The sequence below is a fragment of the Helicoverpa zea genome, chromosome 11 (genome assembly GCF_022581195.2).
Source record: "Helicoverpa zea isolate HzStark_Cry1AcR chromosome 11, ilHelZeax1.1, whole genome shotgun sequence".
NCBI classification, from domain to species: domain Eukaryota; kingdom Metazoa; phylum Arthropoda; class Insecta; order Lepidoptera; family Noctuidae; genus Helicoverpa; species Helicoverpa zea.
The window spans coordinates 11,777,626-11,801,408 of NC_061462.1; the positions used below are offsets into that span (position 1 = coordinate 11,777,626).

At 38.6% G+C, this 23,783-nt stretch overlaps 1 protein-coding gene and 1 non-coding gene across 2 annotated transcripts; one reads left to right on the forward strand and one right to left on the reverse strand.

Annotated features, from left to right (window-relative positions):
- The first annotated feature begins 1,786 nt into the window (after nt 1-1,786).
- Nucleotides 1,787-23,783, forward strand: LOC124634553 (synaptic vesicle glycoprotein 2B-like). Its single transcript, XM_047170170.1, has 12 exons — nt 1,787-2,022; nt 8,112-8,353; nt 9,249-9,410; nt 10,593-10,755; nt 12,312-12,433; nt 13,385-13,623; nt 14,650-14,792; nt 19,332-19,446; nt 19,879-20,020; nt 21,398-21,554; nt 22,048-22,175; nt 23,581-23,783. The coding sequence occupies exons 2-12, from the start codon at nt 8,251-8,253 to the stop codon at nt 23,658-23,660; spliced, it is 1,554 nt and encodes a 517-aa protein (XP_047026126.1). The 5' UTR covers nt 1,787-2,022; nt 8,112-8,250; the 3' UTR covers nt 23,661-23,783.
- On the reverse strand, nt 21,133-21,251 carry LOC124634779. The gene has a single exon (XR_006984914.1). It is a non-coding gene; the product is annotated as a 5S ribosomal RNA (ribosomal RNA).

Sequence of the window (23,783 nt, forward strand, 5' to 3'; positions counted from 1 at the left end):
GAGGGCAACTATCAGAAATTGTAGGCATGCATAGGATTTAAACTTGATTCTCAGATGTATGTCTGGTGATACTATCAAACAGTGAAGGTTTAGAGCTTACCTGATGATGGAGACGTGAGAAAGTCGAGAGAACTCCTTAACGGTATGTTTTTAGTTACGTCGTGTTTATATTATTCGTATTGACGAGAACTTTTCACAAAAGTTAAAAATAAAAACTTTTTACAAAAAAAAAAAACAACTTCTAAAAACAACAAGAAAACTGTTTATATGCATTGGTCTAGATCTCGGTGGTTAAATAAATATAGATGCATCCTCTAGACACCGACTTCTAGACCAATGCACCTAACATCTTTTTAATTTCTTTCTTGCTTTTGTTTTCTTGTTGCTTTTTTATGTTTGAAGTTGGATTTGTTTGTAAAATGCTACAAAATAAAGCCGACTTTATAAAACAAAGAAAGGGACAGAATACTTTTGTCAAGGCTCTAGAAACGTTAAGCCAGCAGCCCCGAATCCTACTCTCTAGAGGTCGTTGTTACAATTCGACAGCTACAAGTCGTCAGGCGGTTTCGAAAAAAACCTGAAACTGGGGTTCGTTAGGTGATTAATCCCTCAAAAATAAAAGATCCCATTCCTGCAATGGCTGCTTTAACCCAAGTTAGTAGTGAATTCTCGTCACCTAAAATAAAATAAGCTCCAACACAAGGTTACGTTATAAATTGTAAAGGAGTTCCGATAACTATATCTGATCTTTGCTATCGATCCCACAATGGCAGTCAAACCTATCTATGTGGAAAGTCTTCGCCAATACGAATAAAATAAACCCAAACACGTGGTAGTTGCAACATACCGTTCAGGAGTTCCCTCGACTCTCTGTAGTCTCCATAATCAAATCAGCTCCAAACCTTCACTGTTAGCCAGTACCCTCAAAAATACACTCACATGTCTGGTTATGACTCGATGCGTGCCTACAATATTCAAGAGTTGCCCTCGATTTCTCAGGGTTTCCAGATCCTCATCAGATCCTGGTCATCCGAATTGGCATCTTCCTTCTTTATGAAAATTCTTTAACAATAAAAATTAGCATTGCAACCTGTACAATCCTCTGAAACTGCTTGTCTTTTATATTTTTCAAACGATCCTGGACATTCGTCTCCATGGAATTTTAATAAAATATTATATTCAAAGAAACGTCATACCATTCTCCACGATTTAAAACTACTTTGATTCATGTCCGCCACTTTTCACAAAGCGGGTCAGATATGCCCAATGACCTTTAAGACAATGACTTAATCAAATTTCTGAATGATGACTATAACATGTTGTATATAAATAACTTTAATAAAATAACTTTTACAAGGTACTGGCCTACTATTTTAGTTATATTATAAAATAAAAAATATTAACTATTTTTGACTCTCACGAAATTACCATAACTAAGATTGTTCTAAACTTAACGGTTGGCGCGAAACTCACTTTTTATCTATACAGGATTTGTACGGAACCCTCGCTGCGCGAGTCCGACTCGCACTTGGCCGGTTTTATTTATTATGTAACATAACCAATACAAATACATTATTAATATTTACACCACCAAACTCTCTCTCTCTTTCATTGTTATTCTTTTGTTTTAACTAGGTCCTTTTTCAAAAATATTTTCTTTCTTCGATAACCCAAATCCAGACTTAAAATAAGCATAATTAAGCAACAAAATACTTCAGAATGACCTGCCAGCTCTATATAAATACCGCAATGCGTTTGCGCAGCTCCCGTGCCTAATTTTAGTCAGTAGTTCATTCAGTACAGCAGTAACCGTGGTCGGGGAAGGTCGCGTTTTGTGCTCCCATTTATAACCATAAAACGTGGTTTACTGAATTAAAATGTGTTATCTATAAGTTTATAGTTATTTTTTTGTTGTTTTAAGTTAAAGTTTGATGTGATAAAGCTGTGGTAGTTAGTTTAACTTTGCAGTCATATGTTCGTTTATAAGTGCAGTTAAGTTGTTTGGTTTGGGCCGCGTGTTGTGTGAGTAAACTTTCATTTATTCGTTACTTAACTACGGCTTAACAGTAACTGTATTTTGAACTTATTATTTAACTGTTACCTGACTTACCTGTTTATTTGTTATGCTATTGTGATGTATTGATAATGCGGCATTTTTTTGTGAAGGAATATTATTATTATTCATGTTAGTACGTATGTAGGTGTTTTCGCATATGCTAACATCATGGAGTGATATGAACCAAGGTCTAATTGTAACTTAGGTTTAGATATGCGCATTTATATGGATGATGTAAGTCTAACATACGTTTTCATAGTAAATCAATATTATTATTCTCATGTAGGTAGACTGGAGGACTGGTGTACATCGTTTTTTATCAGGCACATTGTTACACATGTTTAAATGTTTTGATTGTTGATGATGATGATTTAGAATGTTTTTTTTAATAATAATAAAAAAAAACGGATAGTGTTGTGACAGTCAGAATGTGTACACTTGTACTTAATCAGAATAGTTCATGAATTAGGAATCAAATGGCTGAAACTTAAGAACGGAACAGTTAATTGCCAAGAGCTGTATAATTTTTATTCGTTCCTTGAAACATCGTGAAGGCACTACTAGCCATTTTCAAAGTTGCAAAGTTTCTTTACGAAGATTTTCAAGCTTCACATAGGTACGTTTTTAGGTTCTTAACTGCATGAATATTTGCAGTATCATTATGTACCTAATTATTATTTACACAGCGTCTATGTTTGTAACATTAAACTCTTTAAACAGCTTTCTTATCAAATCTCTCACTATATGACGTCATTCAGTATTTAAATAACTACCCACTTATTTATTTTGCGATACGTTTTTGTCGACCCATCTTTTTTTGTTTGCATTCCTTCTTGCTTAACTTCCTGATGATAAGCAACGAAATGAAGAGTGAGTTGGCTCATTTAACTGTTACGATGAAAAGCTAGAACCAGCCATATAGAGGTACTCGGACCGCCCATTCGTCATATTGGCGATTTGACTATTATTAATTTGCAATTATCGTATAGATAAGTTAAAAAGTGCAACTCACCACAAATTTTACGATTTTCCCGTAAGCAATAGATGATTCTTCATGCCTTCTGGACGGTAAATTTTTATGGGGCTTTTGTCAAACCTCAACCATCCGTGAGCAATACGAAAGGTTTCTTTTTCATAGTTTACCGCATGTGGATTGGTTAGCTACCTATCAATGTTACCTTGCCTTATAAACTTGGCCTACTTTCTAGCCTAATCCCGTTTAGCTAGAACATGTTTCATACAAGCCCTGGAAATGTTTTCAGTAAGCATCTATCTTCTTAATCCGGCCCTACCTAGGTTTATGGTAGGTACTAGAAACGGCTACACTTGGACAATTAGGTACCTGGGTTTCTGCTCAGACTAAATGGGTACCTAGGTATTTGGAGGAAATTGAAAATGTCAAAAATCTCTGAATTTTGGTCAGGTAGGTACCTAATTTCTTTACTGGCTTTCATTTCTTCTTTATTTTTGATACCTGTCAGGCCTTAGAGCTGCTTTGAACCTCAAGTTGACTCAAGTTGATCCTACTAATGCGTCAAAATCATCCCTGAAATTAATTCACAAAATTCTTCTCTAAAATATTTAAACTAGTCTTTGTTTAATTTCATTATCAAGTATAAGCCCATCATAAAATTATCATGACAATACAATGTAGCCACGTCTGCCAAGCGATATTCAACCTTATCTCTTCACATTACTGTCTAGATGTCAACATGACTGTATCTTGACTCATATTGATAATAATATGAGTGCAAAATGTAGGTTACTACGTAAATACGTAAAGGTCGATCACCTTTTTAGCATGTACAGTCAGCAGCAACAGTTTAACAAAATACTTGAAAAACAATTGTCCGTCATTAACTGAAAAAATAACTTTCTGTAGAAGAAACAGTTAATAATTTTTAAAAGGCAGAGCCAATTTTGAAAAACTAGCTTTCATCGCTAAAAGAAACCACAGCCAATCTGTTTAAAAGCTACCACAAACAGACATACATGGCGGTCAAACTTTTAATACTCCTCCAAGAAGAACAAAATGACTAGCTTAGAAGTCATAAGGCAAAATCTCCTAAAAAACTGGTTCCTAGTTAAGTACTAGCTCCGCCCTTGCGCGCCTTCTATGGAAACCGCCTATTATTTTCAAAATAAAATCACTAATCCGAACAATCTTTGACAGATTGGTTTTGAATTGAAAGGGTAAGGAAAAACGAACCTCTCGTAAGTATAGTCTAGTCACTGAACACGCTTACCGTACGTTGCTTGACCTACAAGAAGGCGCCTGACCTACCTTCCTAATAGCATCTCCGCTATCTTTCCTTCCTCAGTGTTCCTCTTTTTGCGTTGGTGATTTATTACTTTGCTTTTGCGATTTTGGTATTTTGAAAATTTCGATTTTGTTAATGGTCTCCTGTTCCTAACTGTATCTACCACTATGTAAAGTTAGCTGATTAACATAGGTTGTGAACTAAACGGTGAACGGCATAGTTTAGAGTCAGGTTTTATGTTAACCAAGGTTAGTTTACGTGATGAATGACCGGTTTCTGACCCCCTTTTACCGGTGATTTACTCATTCATTTCTAAGATAAATATCATACAAAAGATGCTCCTGACCCCTTTATTATAATTTACTGATTAATTTAAAAGATATAAATCACCTAAATAGGTGCTCCGAAAGGAAAGGTGACGTAGAAGAAAGATCTGTATTGTATGTATTCATTTACAATGGGTGCCATATCAAATGGCCTGTTGGAAGTATGTAAAGTAAAGGGGATCTGACTTGAACCCTCGAAATTTGGATCCAATAAAATACGGGACTGAGCCAGATCAAAAGAGTAGACCATTACTTTGAATTTCATATACAAAACATAAGTTTATTAAATAGGTACGCCGTTTCTCGTGTCCAAAAAAATACATTGGTATTTAACCTGATAGGAACAAATTTAAAAAATCATCCTATCTTCAAAATGGCATTTAACACACATTCAAAGAATCTGGATAGCACACTAGAAAACCAGAAAGGTGTGCGTCAGAGTTGTTCAACCCCTTACAAGAGTCAAGTTACATTTTGATACTCCTAAATACATATATTTTTTGAGAACTGATTTGAAGCGTACACTAATACATTCTTTGTTATTTCGAAGAACAGCGTCACAAAACCAGTTTGTCCATTGCGTGACGTTGTATCTTCGTTAGTGCTTTATCAGTATTTACGCAAAACCATAGAACTATGGTTTTGCGTAAATACTGATAAAGCACTGGGTTTGTTATTATAATGTTGTTTCTGCGTAGTTTTTCTTGAACTTTCTATGGTTCGGAGAATTTGTTGTGTGTGTCTCTGTGCCTTGGTCAATAACAAACCTGTTTATTTGTCATTTGGCTTGAGACTAATTTTCCAGTCAAGCACTCTTTATTTCTCATATCGCACTAGTTTTGGAAGGGAAGGAACAGACAGTGAAATTATGCTGTAGGAAGTTCTATAGGTATTTCATTTCATGCGCATTTGATTATCTGCTCTTTAAAAGTAGCAAAATTTTAATCAAATTGCAGATACCTATACTCTAAACTTACTTTACTGACTTTTCTTATTATCACAAAAATATATTTAGGTACCTATCCTGGACTCAAAATCTAAGACTTAGATAGATCATACTATTTACTAAGCCCCCATCAGACCTTGACTGGAAGCAATGACCTGCCGTTCTAATCCAAGGCAACCACTTGAGTTATGCGTTTACATTTGACCTCAATATACTTGCATATAAAACAATAATAACTATGTATACCTAGTTCTAAGAATTGAGTAGCTTTTTGCCATCAAATATAATGAAAAAACCATGTACCTTTAATCATTATCCTCCGAGCCTTTTTCCCAACCATGTTGGGGTCGGCTTCCAGTCTAACCGGATTCAGCTGAGTACCAGTGCTTTACAAGAAGCGACTGCCTATCTGACCTCCTCAACCTAGTTACCCGGGCAACCCGATACCCCTTGGTTAGACTGGTGTCAGACTAACTGGCTTCTGACTACCCGTAACGACTGCCAAGGATGTTCAATGACAGTCGCGACCTACAGTTTAACGTGCCATCTGAAACACAGTCAATGGTGTCTAAGATATACTTAGAAAGTTTAAGTTTAAGTTTTGTAGTTTGTACATACAAACTTGTACCTTTAATAAATGCATCAAAATCAAGTGGCAAGGAATCATTTTTTTGTTTGTACCCTAGATGCTCCGAAAAATTCTTTCATTGTTTCAAAGCTGCACTCTTCCCAAGTAACATATTCTATATTTTATTCCAGTACGGGTAGTAGTTCCCACGGGAAGCTCGCGAAACCGCGGGAAAATGGCTAGTCTGTTACACTTTCTTTATGAAAAACAGCCCCGGATCTAAAGGGGGGGGGGGGGGCAAGCCGGGGCCCATGCCCCGGGCGGCAAATTCAGGGAGCGGCAAAATCAGGCGGCTGCCTGATTTTAAATCCTACATCACAGATTACCATAATAGTTACCTACAGGGCCGTCTTAACCTATGGTGCAGGGTGTGCGAATAACCCGGGCGCCTCGGTCTCAGGGGGCGCCACGGGACGCCCCACCACCAGAAAATTTCGATGAAATTACACCCGTTTGATAAGGAAGTTCCATTGTATCATGATACTGACAAGCAAAGTTTCAAAAAAAGTCGCCTTCGCTATGTTTAATTGATCATTTTGATTATTTTTCATAACATCCTCCAACTAAGTGAAAAAATTCTCGCTCGCTACGCTCGCGGCTAAATTACCGTTTCTGTTCTGTTTTTCTGATGGTTTATTATTTTTATTGACGCACCCAATCAACGAACACAAATAGCACTCGCTCTAATCACGGTTTCTTTTTATTTGTACATGATTCCCAGTTTAATTTGTGAGTCTTCAAACAAATAACTTAAAAAAGTTCGCGCTCGCTGCGCTCGCGGCTACTTGTTGCTTGACAATGTAGGTACTTTTGTATCGTAGACTCAAAAAATTTAGCGCTCGCGGCTACTTGTTGCTTGACAATGTAGGTACTTCTGTGTCGTAGACTCAAAAAATTTAGCGCTCGCTTCGCTCGCGCAATGTTACACAGGCATTGCCTTGTTGGCTTCATTAGTTTAATCCGCGCTATCTTACCTTTTATAAGTCAAATGTAGCAAAAAAAAATATTTATGGAGTCCTCAAAAACAAAAAAGTTTGCGCTTCCGACTGCTTGCTACTTTACAGCGCTTTTTACCTATCTACTTATTAACTTTTTGTGTTCATTAATCTGTCTCGACTTTCATAACTTAAACCTGGCGAACAGTTTGAGCCTACAATGATTTGGACACATTTTTTTAAGTCTTTTACCTACCAAAAAAGTGACTTTCGTTGGTGAAAATAAACATAAGTACGTAGATAGGCGGGGCGGCATTTTTCAGTTTTTGCCCCGCCTAAAAAAAATTGAAGATCCGGGGCTGATGAAAAAAAAACAAGTTTTCGAGCCTTGAAGCGATAAGTAATTACTTATGTAATTTCTGAAAGTAATTAGCATTGTTGATTCAAGTATAAGGGTGTTGACATACTGATTGTGAATAACTAATTACTTACTTGATAAATGAGTAGCTGAAACAATTTAAGGCGTGAGATAAAATAACGAAGGATTTTGTAGTCACGTCCCTTTATTATAACTTTCTTCCCGTAATATTATTAGAGCTAAGTATAAGCTATGTATAAAGAAAAAACCGGCCAAGTAGAGGCGGAATCGCGCACAAAGGGTTCCGTACCATTATTTAGAAAATGAGCAAAACAATCACGTTTGTTGTATGGGCCCCCCAAAATATTTATTGTATTCTAGTTTTCAGTTAGTATTTGTTGTTATAGCGGCAACAGAAATACATCATCTGTGAAAATTTCAAATCTCTTACTATCACGGTTCATGAGATACAGCCTGGTGACGGACGGACGGACACAGACAGAGGAGTGAAAACAATAGGGTCCCGTTTTACCCTTTGGGTACGGAACCCTAAAAAGGTCTACTTTTAACTTACTTATGTATTAACGTATCTTTTTTACAGATATGAATAGTTCTTCCCACCGTCTCATCACATTTCTAGCAACGGAGAAAAAAGTAAAGAAGTATCCTGATATACAAAAGAAGAGAAGAGTGATGTCAAGTTAGTAAGAGAAAAGCAGAGAAATAAAACTTGAAGTACAATGACAGATAAGAATAAATATATTAAGGATGGGGACGCTGAGAGTGCTGAGAAACTTAATCCAGTTAGCGAACACAGTTTTGAAGATGCCTTTGAACAAACAGGTAAATATTACAAAAAGTATAAGTACAGTGAAAGCATGACGGTATTTTTAAGTTTTTCATCATCATTTTCTTATGGTGCGCTCACATTGGATCGAAAAAATTGCGAGAGCTGAAAGACAAACTCGCGATTTTTTTTGTTACATTTTTGACTACGTTTTTAAAATTAGTAGCACTAGGTTATGTTTTCCAAACTGAATTGTAGATTGGTGAGAGATGTCGATTTGTCGAAGTCTATTTAACGGTTCAAGTTAAAAAATAATTTATTTATTGAAGTACTTACTTAGTCTGAAAGTCAGCACTTTTTGAATGTTAATTATTTTCTTTGGGATGAAGTATAGGATAATAAGAATGAATGAGTACGAAGCATGAGGATCAAAGTCCATATTAACACAGTCTGTCTGTATGTCTTAAAGAACCGGTTCAACACAAAAGTAGCACACAAACTAAAATTACCATTCGATATACTTAGACATTTGCATGACAATAGAGAAACGATGCAACCTTCATCAAAATTATAATGCGAATAAAAGCGACCGGGATTTTCTTAGAGTATCACTACAAACTTTTGGTCGGTCGATAGTTTATTTGTGCTCGTAAATCAGTATGAAGTACAAAGATCAGGTATTTAGCCAGTCTCCAGTCGGGTGAACCATCCTCCGACTGTTTACTTTACGTCACCTGTTTTGTAGAAATTAAAAAAAGCTTCAAAATAAAACACAACTCTATTTTCAATGTCAACATATCTACTCATTTAATGCCATGCACCTTACATCGCGTGCCTGCTATCCGCCAAGCCTGATACCCAATTTTGCCAAGCAAAATCTTCTATGCTTCTTAAATTTATCGCTTAAAAGAAGATTCCTAATAAATTATTACTTTTCCAATTCCTTCTCAGGCCATGGGAAACTCAACCACCTAGTACTGTTCACCAGCGGGCTGATAATGCTAAACGTCTCCATGGAGTCTGTCGGCATGAGCTACGCCATCACAGCCGCTGAGTGTGAACTGAAGCTCACCAGCAAGGATAAGGGGCTTGTTAATGCTGCTGCTTTTATTGGTAAGATTTGTTAGACACCTTTTGTTTTCTCGATTTCTTGTTGTGTATCTTTGAGTCTTTTTGACACTTATTAAGCACAAAGCTTAATAAATGTTTTATCTATCTATCTAATCATCATCATCATATCAGCTTATTGCCGTCCACTGCTGTACGTGAGCTTCTTGTAATGAGCGTTAATCTTCGTAGTCCTGGGCAGCCTTGTCCATCTATTGCTCCACTCCTACGGATAGCAGTTTTAAGATATAAGAAAGGCATGTTTTAAAAAGTTAATACTATATGTTAATGAGGAATTATTTCTTACTAGTTGTTTCCCGTGGTTTCATCCACGTCCAGCCAAACCATTTAAACATTGAATAAAAGCAGCCTACCTATGTAAGGATATGTAAAGAGAAAGGTCTAGGCTCTTGACTTTCTGTATATCAAAATTTAATGTGAATTGGATCCAATCAGTTGTTTTGGCGTATAAGCCCGAAGTATAAGAATGTAGACAATGCAATCTAAAGCTAGAGGATTAGGTATCAGAAATGGCCGGAAACATGACAATCATTGATGAAAGGAAAGAAGTTTACGACAAAAAAAAATATTGTGAAATTTTTTATCTTTAGCACAGACCAAAGTGATATCAAAACGTGTATGACATAATAGTTTTAGCATAGATATTTGTAACTGTATTGTAATAATATCAATTGTTCGTGAACAGAACATTTATGACATAGATAAGCTTTCGTCTGTAATAAATTAGGTTTTTGTAACAATGTCTGGTACAAAATGATTATGATTTTATCACCACGAGTTGTAACTATACCGGTTTGAAGCTAATTTAATAATAAATTGGATTAGTTAAATGATTTATGAATATAACTTTAAGATTAGAAGCAATTTAAATATAAAAGAATAAAAAAGAAGATAAAAATGAAACCGGTATGTTTTTATGATATACTTATAGAGATAATATGATTGATACTCGATTTGACAAGATTACTAACGAAAGTAAGCCTATCAAAAAGTAAGTAGTTGCATATTTTAACGATAACATTAATGATTGCGACGAAAACCAATCTAGTAATAAAAAAACTAACTTCAAATCGGAACATTTTGCAAAATACAAAGTACAAAAAAAAACTCACAAATCGCGCGTTTTCCTTGTGTGAACACGGTCTTACAAAAAAATCTTTTCACCAGGTATAATCAGCACCTCATTCCTATGGGGCTACTTGGGAGACAGGATCGGCCGCCGTGCAGTGATGCTGCCAGCCATCCTCCTGTCTGCAGTCTTCTCCATCATTTCTTCATTCTCCACCAACGTGTGGATGCTGCTAGTCTTCAGATTCCTTACTGGATGCTTGTGAGTTCTAGTCAAGATCATCCTAGCCTATCCTTTTCCGTGGGGTTCGGTTTCCAGTCTAACCGATTGCAGCTGAGTCAGTTTTTTTAGTTTTACAAGAAGCGAGTGCCTACAGACCTTGTCAACTATTATAGGGAACCCGATATTACTGGGTACACTGGTTGTCATATTTTCTGGATTCTGACGACCCGTAACAGTTTTCACGAGCTCCATTAAGATAAACAAGTATAACAGGGAGAAGTGATTGAGGTTCTCAGAAAGGATTTCTCTTTTTGCACTGCACACAGTGTAAATAAGTAAAGTAAATAGTGTTTGTGTAATAGTTCAAAAAAACTCTTTTCAATTGAAAGGCAAGACCGTTCAGAAGGGGTTAAAAAAGGACAATAATTAAGACAGCGCAGGTAACAAACAGAGACGAAACAGCAATGAACGATTAGAACCAGTCGCAAAGATTTCGACAATAAGGAACATCCCTTCAAGGAGTTTGGTGCTAAAGCCATTCTAACTAATGAACCGGTTTAAATGATACCTACACCAAAAGCCTGTGAATAAACTTTTTATCTGGGTGCCGTAAGAAATTCCTCCGGGGAACCGCAAGGAACATACTTAAGCATATTTACCACACCAGGTTTATCATTATTAAAATTATGTCAGTCGACTTTTTAAAGATAACAGTAGTGATTAATTGTATTTTGAAATATGCAACTAAGTATTTAGATTATTAAAGCATTATATTTATCTCTCAAGGCAAGCCGTAATCTGAAGAACTGTGCCAAATAAACCCAATTTGATGAAAACAAACAAATTATTCGGGTATTATATACCTAACATGAATAAATATTATAAATCTTAGAATTGTGTTGCTGGGGAGTTCGTTCCACCATTTCTTCTTCCCAGCAATAACACATAGGGAGTGGTGAAGGGTGGGCGTTTTGAGGGCTGTCTTTTGTAAACTTGACTTTCCAAAAGGGCAGGTTTTCAGCCTACTTCAAATAAATGAGTTTTTATCTTTTTCATCTTATCTTTAAGTAGTGGGTCAATGACCCAAGTTTAATGTCCTAGACGTAATAATCCATGAAGTATTCTTTATTTATTGCAATAATTATGATAAGTTAATCATATTTTTTATTGTTGTTTACATTCTGCGATTTTGCGTTTAATTAGCAAGCAATTATAAATCTATTGGTTTTCCCTTACTTTTTAGGGTTTTTATATCCATCATAAAAAGCAATAATTGCTATCTACCTTTAAAATTGCAAGGTTATCAAAAGAACACGAAAATCGCGATTTCTCTACTTTGATTTCTTCCTTGTAAAGATGTGAAAAAGGGTCCTCACTTTTTTGTGCTGAGAAATGATCAGTTGATGACCAAGCAGGAGGGAGTATCTTACTGACTATATATAAAACCCCATATGTTTCGTCCGGAGCCATTTGTATGCCAGGACCGCGGTAACTCTTTCGAACAATCCCGCAGCTCCACAAGTTTTTAGTCCTCTTTATTGCTGTTTTCTGATAATAAAATTATACTTAAGTTATTCTTCTTTTGTCATTTTCAGAATATCAGCGTCCAGTGCAACAGTGTATGCGTATTTAGGAGAAATGCATGCGAACTCCAAGCGTGCGGCAGCCATTGCGTGGAGTTCGGCTTTCATATCCTTCTCTTTTATTATATTACCAGGTTTGTATTACAATTAACTTACATACTTATCTTGAGTAGCTAATATACAGATGGTTGTTCTTCGATCTAAAAATTTTATTGAATTAGTTGATGTACCTACCTTATAGCTCAACTAGGAAGTGGTTCATCTCGCTTTTCAGAATTAAAAAAAAACAATGTTTCTTCAATAAATCAGCAGACAGCCCTCAAATGCCCACCCTTAAACACTTCCCATGCCTTTGCTGAAAAGAAGTGATGCAGTCTTCATCAATTCATAGATATGATATGAATACTTCGTCTCCGTCTTTTATAAGCTTTCTACAGTTTCACTGTCCCCCAAACATCGTTCTTCTCACCAGGGATGATCCTTTTATCCGCTTTGCAAAAATACAATACAAGTAGAATTAGGCAGTAAAGCAAATAACTGACAGAAACCTTATCGAAGTGGGTCTGTTCTTCGCCAAGGCAAACATGCATATAAATTCTAATTAAGCAATTAGCATTAAGTTATCTAAGTTAATAACTTGCGTTAACTTGAACTTATATTTATCAATGAACTAATAACTATTATTGCCTTATATAGGGTAAATTATATTGGATATACAATAACTAGCTGTTTTCCCGCGGTTTCACTTGTGTTCCGTGGGAGCTTCATAACAGTGTTAGATTTTTTCAAACCATGCAGTAGTTTGGAAGCCTTTGGAGTACATACTAACAAAAAAGTATTCCTCTTTATTATATTAGTTACCTAGTCTGTATACATGGAACCAAAATAAGATGCACAAAGTAGGTATCTGTGTCAAGCATAACCAAGTTTCAATATCTCATCATCTGCCTAGCCTTTCCTCACTATGTTGGATTCGTCTTCCAGTCTAACCAGAAACAGCTGAGTAGGTACCAGACTAACCATAAGCAGCTGAATACCTCCCACATTCAGCACACTACTAAACTATAACTTCCTTCAATTTCCAGGTCTCGCCTGGCTAATAATCCCCGGCAAATGGTCCTTCACGTTTGCCTACATGACCATCGTACCCTGGAGAGCATTCGTGTGGCTCTGGTGTGCCCCTGGGCTGGTGGCTGCAGCTATCCTGCTGTTCTTGCCAGAAAGCCCTCGGTATCTGCTGGCGGCGAAGGGTCCTGATGCAGCTTTGCCGGTTCTGGCAATGATGTACGCGTGGAATAGTGGTACCAGTGCTGATAATTTTGCTGTGAGTATTTTGTATGTGTTTTTATGACTGAAAGGAAATTATAAGTTTGATGGTTGATCGAATCGAAGATTTGCATTTTTTTATTAACTCCCACTACACGTTCTCTAACAGTCATCAGCCTTTAAATTGAGGTTGCAGAGCACGACAGGCCTCGATGCCATGATCTTTAATCAATTTGCTTCCTCGAGGCAGCTTGGCCATATCAGACTTCTAGGTCCATAGGTTTCCTCAAGATGTTTTCCTTCACCCTTATTTTCTTTGGTATTCCAGATATATTAGAAACGTTACAGGGACCCGATATCGTCCCAGCAAAAGGGTCCAGTGGGCAAAACCGGTTTATGTGTCTTGTCGTAACAGAGTATCTCTCAAAACAATGACGATGATCACAATATTTACTGATCTACTTTGTATAAGGAGGTCACACATGCTATGAGATAGATAAATATGATAGGTAATACAGATATTAAATGGATTTTTAATGAACAATAAACATCATTAACTATTTATTGCACCATAATTCCCAAGGGTTAAAGTTCTAATGCTAATTAGCAGTAATTAATGACTAAATAGTACTTTCAGATATAATGATGTGAAAGACCAGAAATAGCTTATTATGATTGCATTTATTTATTTTCACAATCACAGTACTGTCCACTACTTTCATTGGATGTGTATTGATTTTAGTTCTATTAATGTAGAATACTTTTTATACCATCTATTAAAACTTGATTAAGCTGAAGAGTTTGTTTGTTTGAACTTTGAATCCACTTAACTTAGCAACCCTGGTTTTGTATCACTGAAAAAAAAAATTCAGTTTAGATATCCCATTTATCGAGGAAGGCTATAGGCTTTTTCTCACGGGAAGACGGGTGACACCATTGACTTGTCACTATAAAGAATATAAAATAGTCTTTAATCGTTAAATGATACATACTTACAAACTACGACATTGGATACTGGTCTGAGAGGATTTCTTAGATAAAATATTTTGCTACTTACTTTATAATAATTTTAATTATTTTTCAGGTAACGAAACTAATAACAGGCAGTGAAGAGATCAAAACAGGTGGTTTTGCCGGCGCAGTCAAGAATGTGGGGCTGATGTTCAGAGTACCACTCCTGCGCTGTGTCTTCATATCGCATATATCCATGTTCGCTGTGTTTATGGTGTAAGTTTTAAGATTAATGGTGTAAAATTTTGATAAGTAATTAGTTGTTGTTGGTGCGGTATAAAAAGAAAGTAAAATTAGGTATCCGAGTATTGTGTTTGATGTAAATTGGTTCGTATTTGTAAAAGAATAAAAGATAAAAAAGTTTATTTTGGGTTGGGATTTGGGTGAGGAATTTAGTTACGGAAAATACCAAGTTTTGCGACAACTGTGACTAAGTTTGGATCCAGGGTTTGGTATAGTTCAAAAGCGAGTCTCGAGCGAATTCAATGCAAGAATTTTGAGTCTTGAACGTATATATTGATCCTGGCCGATTTCGGCCACAGCGACTTGGATCTGCGCTTAATTTTGAGAGCTTCGCTGGTGTGCTCTCCAGTGACTGACAAAGCCAATTTTTGCAGTGAATGTCCGTCCACATTCACTGCAAGTCAGCACTCCTCCGATATAGGTGTATTGGATGGCCGCGGGTGGTCGGGCCTTCAGCTCATCTCGCCTAGCGTCGAGCTGTTCTCTCCGCCGGCTCTCAAACTCGCACACCTTGTCCTTAATAGTCCGCCTCCATTTGGTCCTATCTGCCGCCATAGCCTCCCAGTGTGACGGATCTAAGTCACATCTCTTCATGTGGCGTTTCAGCACATCTTTGTACCGCAGACGTTGACCACCCTGCTTACGCTTGCCAGTCTCCAGCTCTGAGTAGAAGACGCGCTTTGCTACTCGGGCATCTGACATCCGGGAGACATGACCAGCCCAGAGCAGCTGTCGACGCATTAGATAGGCCTCAATACCGCTGACATTAGCGCGTCTAAGTACTTCCGTGTTACGAACACGGTCCGACCACTGGATGCACATAATGTCACGTAGGCATTTTAGATGGAATCTATCTAATGTCCGAATATGCTCGCGGTATAGACACCAAGTCTCAGAGGCATATAGGAGATTTGGCAGAACTATTGCCATGTACACAGCTACTTTTGTAGAGAGCTTTATGTCATGTGAGCGGAACACCTTGGCACGAAGTCTACCAAAAGCTGCAGCAGCTGCTCCTATTCGGCTGTTGACTTCGTTATCAAGGAGACACCTGGATGTTATGGTGCTGCCAAGATATTTGAATTGGTTTACTTGCTTAAGCGAGACATCTCCGAGTCTAATGTCAACTGGGGCACTGTTCACAGTATCAAGTGCCATGACTTCGGTTTTCTTGACATTTATCTTCAGGCCAAATCTGCTGCATGCCTGCAGTAGTCTCGACATAAGTCTCTGCAGCCCATCTGGGGATTCCGCCACAAAACATAAGTCATCTGCATACATCATCTCAGTGATAGTCGCGTGAGACACTCTTGTGCGAGCCTTGAGTCTATTTAGGTTGAAGACACCACCGCCATCGGTACGAAAACAAATACGGATACCTTCGGACAGAGTCTGCAAGGCTTCCCGAACGACAACTGCAAAGTACAGGGCAAAGAGAGTTGGAGCGAGCACGCAGCCCTGTTTCACACCGCAGCTCACTTTAAAGAACTCCGAGTCCTCACCCTGCACACTGACACAACAGCGCATGTCATCATGCAGAAGTCGTATCATTCTTATAAACTTATCCGTGCATCCAAGTTTCGCTAGTACCACCCATAAGGCTTTGCGCGGCACCGAGTCGAAAGCTTTCTCCAAGTCAACAAAGCAAAGAAACAATGGTTGACTCTGCTCACGACTCTTCTCTAGAAGTTGACGGATAGAGAAGATGGCTTCACACGTACCTCGATTCGGCCGGAAGCCAAATTGGGTTTCAGGCAGTATGTCTTCAGACAAGGGCATCAAGCGGTTCAGTAAAATTCGTGCAAAGGTTTTGCCTGGAGAGGTCAGGAGAGAGATACCTCTATAGGAGTTGCAGTCAGATTTGTCGCCTTTGTTCTTGTACAAGGAGCACACCCGAGAGACTCGAAACTCATCAGGTACTCGCTCCTCGTTCCACATCTTTGCAAAGAGTTTCCAAATGGTCTCATGCAACTCCGCACCCCCATATTTCAGCAACTCTCCAGGAACATTATCAATGCCGACCGCTTTTTTGTTCTGTTGTTGTTGAACGGCAACGATGACCTCACGCAGGGTCAGTGGATCGTCTAGCTGCTTGACAGTGGGCAGTGATGCCATCGAGCAGATAAACGACATGTCCACAGCTCTATCGACATTGAGCAAGTCGTTGAAATGCTCTGCCCATCTCTTAAGTACGTCCTGCTTGTTGGTCATTAGCTGTGTGCCGTCATGAGATCTTAAGGGTACTCTTGTACGACTGGTTTTACCGACCAGTTTGCGAACCTCATCATAAAACGCACCTAGCTGTTTCGTGTCAGAGAGCCACTGCATACGTTCGGCCTTTTGACGCCACCACTTGTCTTTTATTTCCCGTACATATCTCCGCAACTCGGCTCCACTTTGCTTAACACGCTCCGCTTGTTGATCGTCCCTAAATTGACGTAGTATGGAGCCGTGATTCTGGATAGCTTTTGTTAGTATTTTATCATTTTCATCAAACCAGTCTTCGTGTCTGCCAGGTTTGACACCCAGTGTCTGCGAAGCACTAGCGATTAATCCGGTCGAGAGGGTATGCCAGTTAGCTACAGAATCACCATGCTCAACGTCTATTAGCTGGATCGCATCACTAATTGCCTGTATATAGTTGTCGCGTACCTCCAGACTTTGAAATTTTTCCAAATCTAGGCACTTAGGCTTCACTCCATGAGATCTGCGAGGAGGATATAAACGAAGCTTCATCTTGGTGACAACAAGACGGTGGTCCGTGGAGCACATTGCATTAGCATCACGCATAACACGTGTAATCTGTACTTGGGAAATGTCTCTTTGCCGAACGATTATGAAATCAATCAGGTGCCAATGCTTTGATCTCGGATGCATCCAGGTAGTTTTATACTTAGCCGGGAGTCTGAACATGGTGTTGGTGATGGCCAGTTCGAATTCGGCACAGAGAGATAGCAGGAGTTGTCCATTACTATTCATGTTACCGACACCATGTCTTCCCAAGACCTTTGGCCAAGCTTCAAAGTCACGTCCGACTCGCGAATTGAAGTCACCCATCAGAAGTATCTGTTCCCTTTGGGGAATTTTTGATAGGGTTTGCGTAACTTCTTCGTAAAACTTGGCCTTGGTTTCATCATCCTTGTCGAGCGTTGGTGCATAAACACTGATGATATTAAGGTGATTGCCATTATCGAGGTGTAGGCGCAGCGTGGTGACGCGGTCCGAGATGTGGATAGGATACTCCTCTAATTTAGCTGCTATATGGTTGCTGATCGCGAATCCAACCCCGGATCTTCTAGGCTCTGAGGACGGAGTACCTTTCCAAAAGAAAGTATATCCGCCCAAGCGCTCCAATCTCTCCCCCTCGTCTGCCAAGTGAGTCTCACTAAGAGCAGCGATGTGCACACCGTAGCGTCGGAGTTCTCTCGATACGAGAGCGGTTTTACGAGGAGGACACAGGCTACTTTCGCGATCAAGGAGGGTTCGCACATTCCACGCTGCAAAGGTCATATTATTAATTTTAACGGGTTTCCGTCTGAGATTATTATGTATCTTTCGACCACGAGTTATTGATGCAGAGACAGCCGTGGTTACTCTCTCTTTTTATACAGGGTTAAGCCTTTTTTAGGACACCTTTTCTAGTCCCCTCCCCGGATTGGGGGAAGCAGGGCCTCTCTAAATAGAGCTGCTTCGTCACCCAGGGAGCTGCCGAATTGCACTGTTAACCCAATGCAGTGCAAAGCGACCATCTACCCTAGGTCGCCTGCGTGTAGACATCAGACAAAGCCAAGTTGGCATCACAACCGGACCTCTCTACCTCTGCCCATCGCCGCAGGGCTAAATCGGAGTCCATTTGGCAGACCAAGTCAATTGCGCAGGAGATATTAAAGTGCACGAAACGTAGCAACGACAGTGTGTGCGCATACACAGGTGCACTCTTATCTCTACCTCCCTGTATCCAATGGAACAGTAGACCGCCACAATTGGAGAAAGGTAGAGACGTCCCTAGGCGTTAGCATGGCCTCTAACGCGAACCATGAGCCATGAGAAGGGCTGTGCCTGGCCGGGATCGCCAGTGGATCTTAGCAGGAGGCATCTGCTTGGGATTTGAGATTGAGGGAGAGGAGGGTAGGATACTGCTGCCACGGAACGGAGAGGAGTGTGACAACAGAAGCTCGAGTAGTCGGGGTCGGGGCGGTGACCGCCGCTCTACTGACGGCGCTCGCCGCCGTGCTCGACACTGTGCACGACACTGTGGCGCCCTCCAGCGGACACGCCAGGTACTGTGGAGAGCCTGCTCTCGCACACGTCCGGCACCGGCGGTGACCGCCGCGCTACTGACTGCGCTCGCCGCCGTGCTCGACACTGTGCACGACACTGTGGCGCCCTCCAGCGGACACGCCAGGTACTGTGGAGAGCCTGCTCTCGCACACGTCCGGCACCGGCGGTGACCGCCGCGCGTCTTGAACGTATACTAATGCTGATTCATAATTTATTTTGTTCTTGTTTCAGGTCGAGTGGTTTGTACGTTTGGGTACCAGATATACTGAACAGTATTTTAGGAAGTAACGCAAATAGGAGCATTACAATATGTCAAATTATTCGTGATAAATTCATTAATGCAAGCGTAAGTAACACAAGATTTACCTATCTAACTAAATAATGATTATAGACCTGAGCAGGGTTTAAAACATTTTGAGTCCGCCTTGATTGGTCTTCTCTTGGAGACTAAAATCTTTCTGATCTTTGTTGGCGTTTTATTATTATTTATTAACTTGCGATAAAGGTGCTCAGGAATCAGGTTAAGTTACCATGATGACAAAACCTTCCTTGAGGTGGGTAACTTGGCTCTGAAAGTTTAAAAATGCATTAAAATACTATAAGTATTAACTGCACTGAAAACAGCCCTTTTCGAACACCCGACCTTCATTCACCACTATATACCTACGTGTTATTGCTGGGAAGAAGAAGTAGCGCAATAAACTTCCCACCAACTCATATATGCCTGTCAGATTTGAAGAATAGAGCGTAATACAGCGTTCTCTTCGTATCTTTCCAGCTGTCTTCAGAGCTGGCAGCGTGTCAGTCGGAAGTGTCAGTGGCGGTGTTCCCCATATCCATGTCCATGGGTGCAGTGTTTGCGCTCACGTATTTAGCCATAGGGTTCCTCATCAACAAAGTGGGACGGAAAACGTTATACTGTGAGTTGACAAATATTTTAATGATTTTTAGCTGATGTGGATGTTATTATGAGGAGTGACAGAGAGGAATGGAAGCGGAAAACATATTGGGAATAGGGCAGGAGAAAATGAGGTTTCAGTATGTGACTAAGCGAACCAAAGTATAATGTATATGTAAATAAAATTAAGGAAATCCTAACTAAAAAGGCATAGGTACTATACAATCAACAATACATGAACGACAAAATAAATATTAGTCATACATAAACAATATACACACTACAATAAGTACACTAAAATAGCTAATATCTAAATAATTTCCTAATATATATTTATAAAAATATAAAGAAATATATAATTTTAATTGTAAATTAACTATTCCTATTATACCTAATGTTTAAAACTTGCCATAATAATTTAGAATTAGTTTTAAGTATTTTAAATGTACTGGCATTAAATGCCAATGTTGCTGTGCCCTAACAGGGTCCACAAATGTACGTAGCTGTAAGCTTATTGTAACAACACGTGCAACTTGTGGAACGCAATAAATGATATGAATATGAATAAGCTGTGAGAATGATCATAGCAAGCTAACTACTAGCCTACCATAATTTGTGCAAAATCCAAATTAAAACCGAATTTAGCCGATTGGCAGAAGCTAATTTCATGTACCTTGAGTTATTTTGAAACTATACTTTACGCACTTTGTAGTTCAACCAACACGCTTATCAAACTAAAGTTTAGGAAGTATACACTTTATTTTAAACCTTATTCCCTAAAAAATTGACTTCAATTTGATTCGTATGGAGAGACAGGAAGTGCTGCGATAGATACAGGGATACATTTTTGTCACGGCATGTGAGGAAATTGTAACATGCAAATATGGCTTTTTGTTTTTTTGGAAATTCAAAAGTATTTTTAATACATTTTTTCACGTCTACATAGGTCTATTAAGTAATCTGTGTTTACATTAAAAGTAGATCATTTGAAAAGCGGTATTTATTTAAAGTGCAAAAACACTACTTTTAGGTGCCCGCTCTAAAACAAAATAAAACTTTATCAGAAATGCAAGCAATTCATTTAGGAATGATAATGCTTTTATGAAAACTGTAATTTACAAATAAAAAACAAAAAGCCAACGTCACGCGGTGTTCCCAGGCGGTCACCCATCCAAGTACTGACCGCGCCCGATGTTGCTTAACTTCGGTGATCGGACGAGAACCGGTGTATTCAACGTGGTATGGACGTTGGCGATTGCTACGTTGGAATTATTCATTAATATCGATAGATAAACGATGACGTCAAAAAAGTGTCGCAGTGATTTGATACTTCGGTAGTCTCGCGTTGAAGTAACTTTTTTGCAAGATTGTACTTTAATGTTTTTTATTTATTTTCCAGGTGGTATAATGTTTATCTGTGGAATAGCAACAGTTGGAGCTGCCTTCGTACCCGAAGGTATAGCAGCGACGGTGCTGCTCATCATATCTCTGTGCTCCGGTTGTGCTGCCTCCATTCTCGCGGCCATTGCTGTTGATGTGTTCCCTACACAACTTAGGTAGGTAACTTTTAGAAGATAAAAAATATTGCTTACAATTGACTAAGTACTGAAACTAATACCTTCCTTTCTTCTGCGGCAGACCTACTTTTAAGTAAGTAGAACTTAAGTTAAGTTGAGTATTTCGAAACAGCTAAGTAGATGTTTCACGGATTAGCTACTTAGGTACCTACCACCTACGCTTTCAAGATGAACTTCATCTAGAAACTTAGTGGGTAAGTAGGAAGGTACCTATTTATTTAGTACCTAATACCTGACTTTCTTCATAATTCATTAAACGTTCTTTTCTCAGGGGTACTTACAGCCTTACCTACTTATAAACGTGAATTAAATAATAAGTAATACTTAAGGGTTGTTTAAAAAAATTCTTACTTATAAACGTTGCTTAAATATGTCTTAGAGGGTGATCAGAGATTTTTATAAGTAAGGGGGTTAGACTTTAAAACCAAATTAAGAATAATACCTTCTAATAAATACTTTATTATATTTCCAGGGCCATGGCAATGTGTGTGATGTACATGGTGGGTCGTACTGGTGCGGCGGTGGGCTCCAACTTCCTCGGAGCCACGCTGGATCTGCACTGCCATGAAGCCTTCACCGTCTTCGGGGTTTTTACTGCTGGTAAGACATTTGATTGCACCTACAAAAAATAATAGGGAAAAGTACTGAATTGAAATTGCTAAATAAGTATAAGTACTTGAGAAATTAAAAATAACTGCTATATTTAAAAATCATGATAAACAATTAAGCACTTTCCTCAGATTAGGAATTATATATATAAAAAAAACCAAGTATGTACCTCCTAGATAACTAAGCAGTTATAAGTAAACTGTCTATTATATGTATGGGTACTTACAAAAAGTTTAACATCTATAGGCAGTAGGTACAGTACAATGATAATATTTTAGGTACCTATTGTAGCGACATGAAACGCATACAACCTTCTTTGACTTGCAACCTTCAATACTCATGAAGAAAATAGCAATTAGGATTAAACGTCAAATTCAAAATTTTGAAATTTCAAAAGCAGATTTTCGCTGCCGCAGGCGTGCAGATATAAATAGGGCGCCGCCGGTCTGAATAAAAGCCAGTCGACAGAAATTTCTAGTGTTTTAATTATCTCCTAAATTGGTGACCCCGACGTGATACACAAACTCCCCAGCTAGGCTGTGTCGAATGTGAGTGGATTTAGAGCAGAGTGCTTAGTGCGAGTTTTCGTGAATTTTTTTACGGACTCACATGAGAGCGCGTATACTAAGATTTGTATGGAACAAAAACAGCTCCACCTAGTGTCAAAAATTGGAACCTGTTTTTGTTCCATACAAACAGTGTTGCCAACAGTTGTAGAAGCTTACCACCAGAGTCAACTTTTAAAACCACCAGAAAACCACTAACAAAAATTTATCCCACACTTAAAATCACCAAATTCACCACTAAAAAAATATTGTTTATATTTTATTGTAACCTAAAACAATTTAATCATCCAAAGATGTAACTCGGCAACGATAGAAAATTAAAACAGACAAAGCATTACATCTGTTTAGCAATTCATCCGACCCGATCCGAATCCTTCACAAATTATAATCGGCGTAGTAGTTTCACAAATTGTTTAGTTACGCATTTGACCAATGAATGAGTACTTAATATAATTATATAGTAGTCGTTCACCTTTTTGTTTTGTAGATGCTTTTTTGACATTCCGTGAGACTTCAAATCTCCATAGTAACTCCTTAAAGTTGTACCACAAAACTTACATTTCGCTACTTGACCCGCAGTACTTTCAACATTTCGCCACTAAATAGGGGACTTAAACCACCAGTATTAGTGGAAAATCCACTAAGTTGGCAACACTGCATACAAATCTTAGTATACGCGCTCTCATGTGAGTCCGTAAAAAAATTCACGAAAACTCGCACTAAGCACTCAGATCCACCCCGAGTACTACCTTACTGCGTAGAAACGGACTCCCCAGAATTTAGGAGATGATTAAACTATCTATTCACAATAATTATTATTATGTTTCCAGGTTCAACCATATTGATGGTGTTCTGGCCAAACCCACAAAGCGTTCGGGATGAAATGGAAGCAAAAGGCTTCACCTACTAATTCTATGTTGTCATAGAATAACTTCCAAAAAGAGACTGATAGAAGACAGTTTATGCATTTGTAATATTATGAGGCATTTAGATTATTATTTTATTTAATAAATGAATTTAGAAAATCACGGTA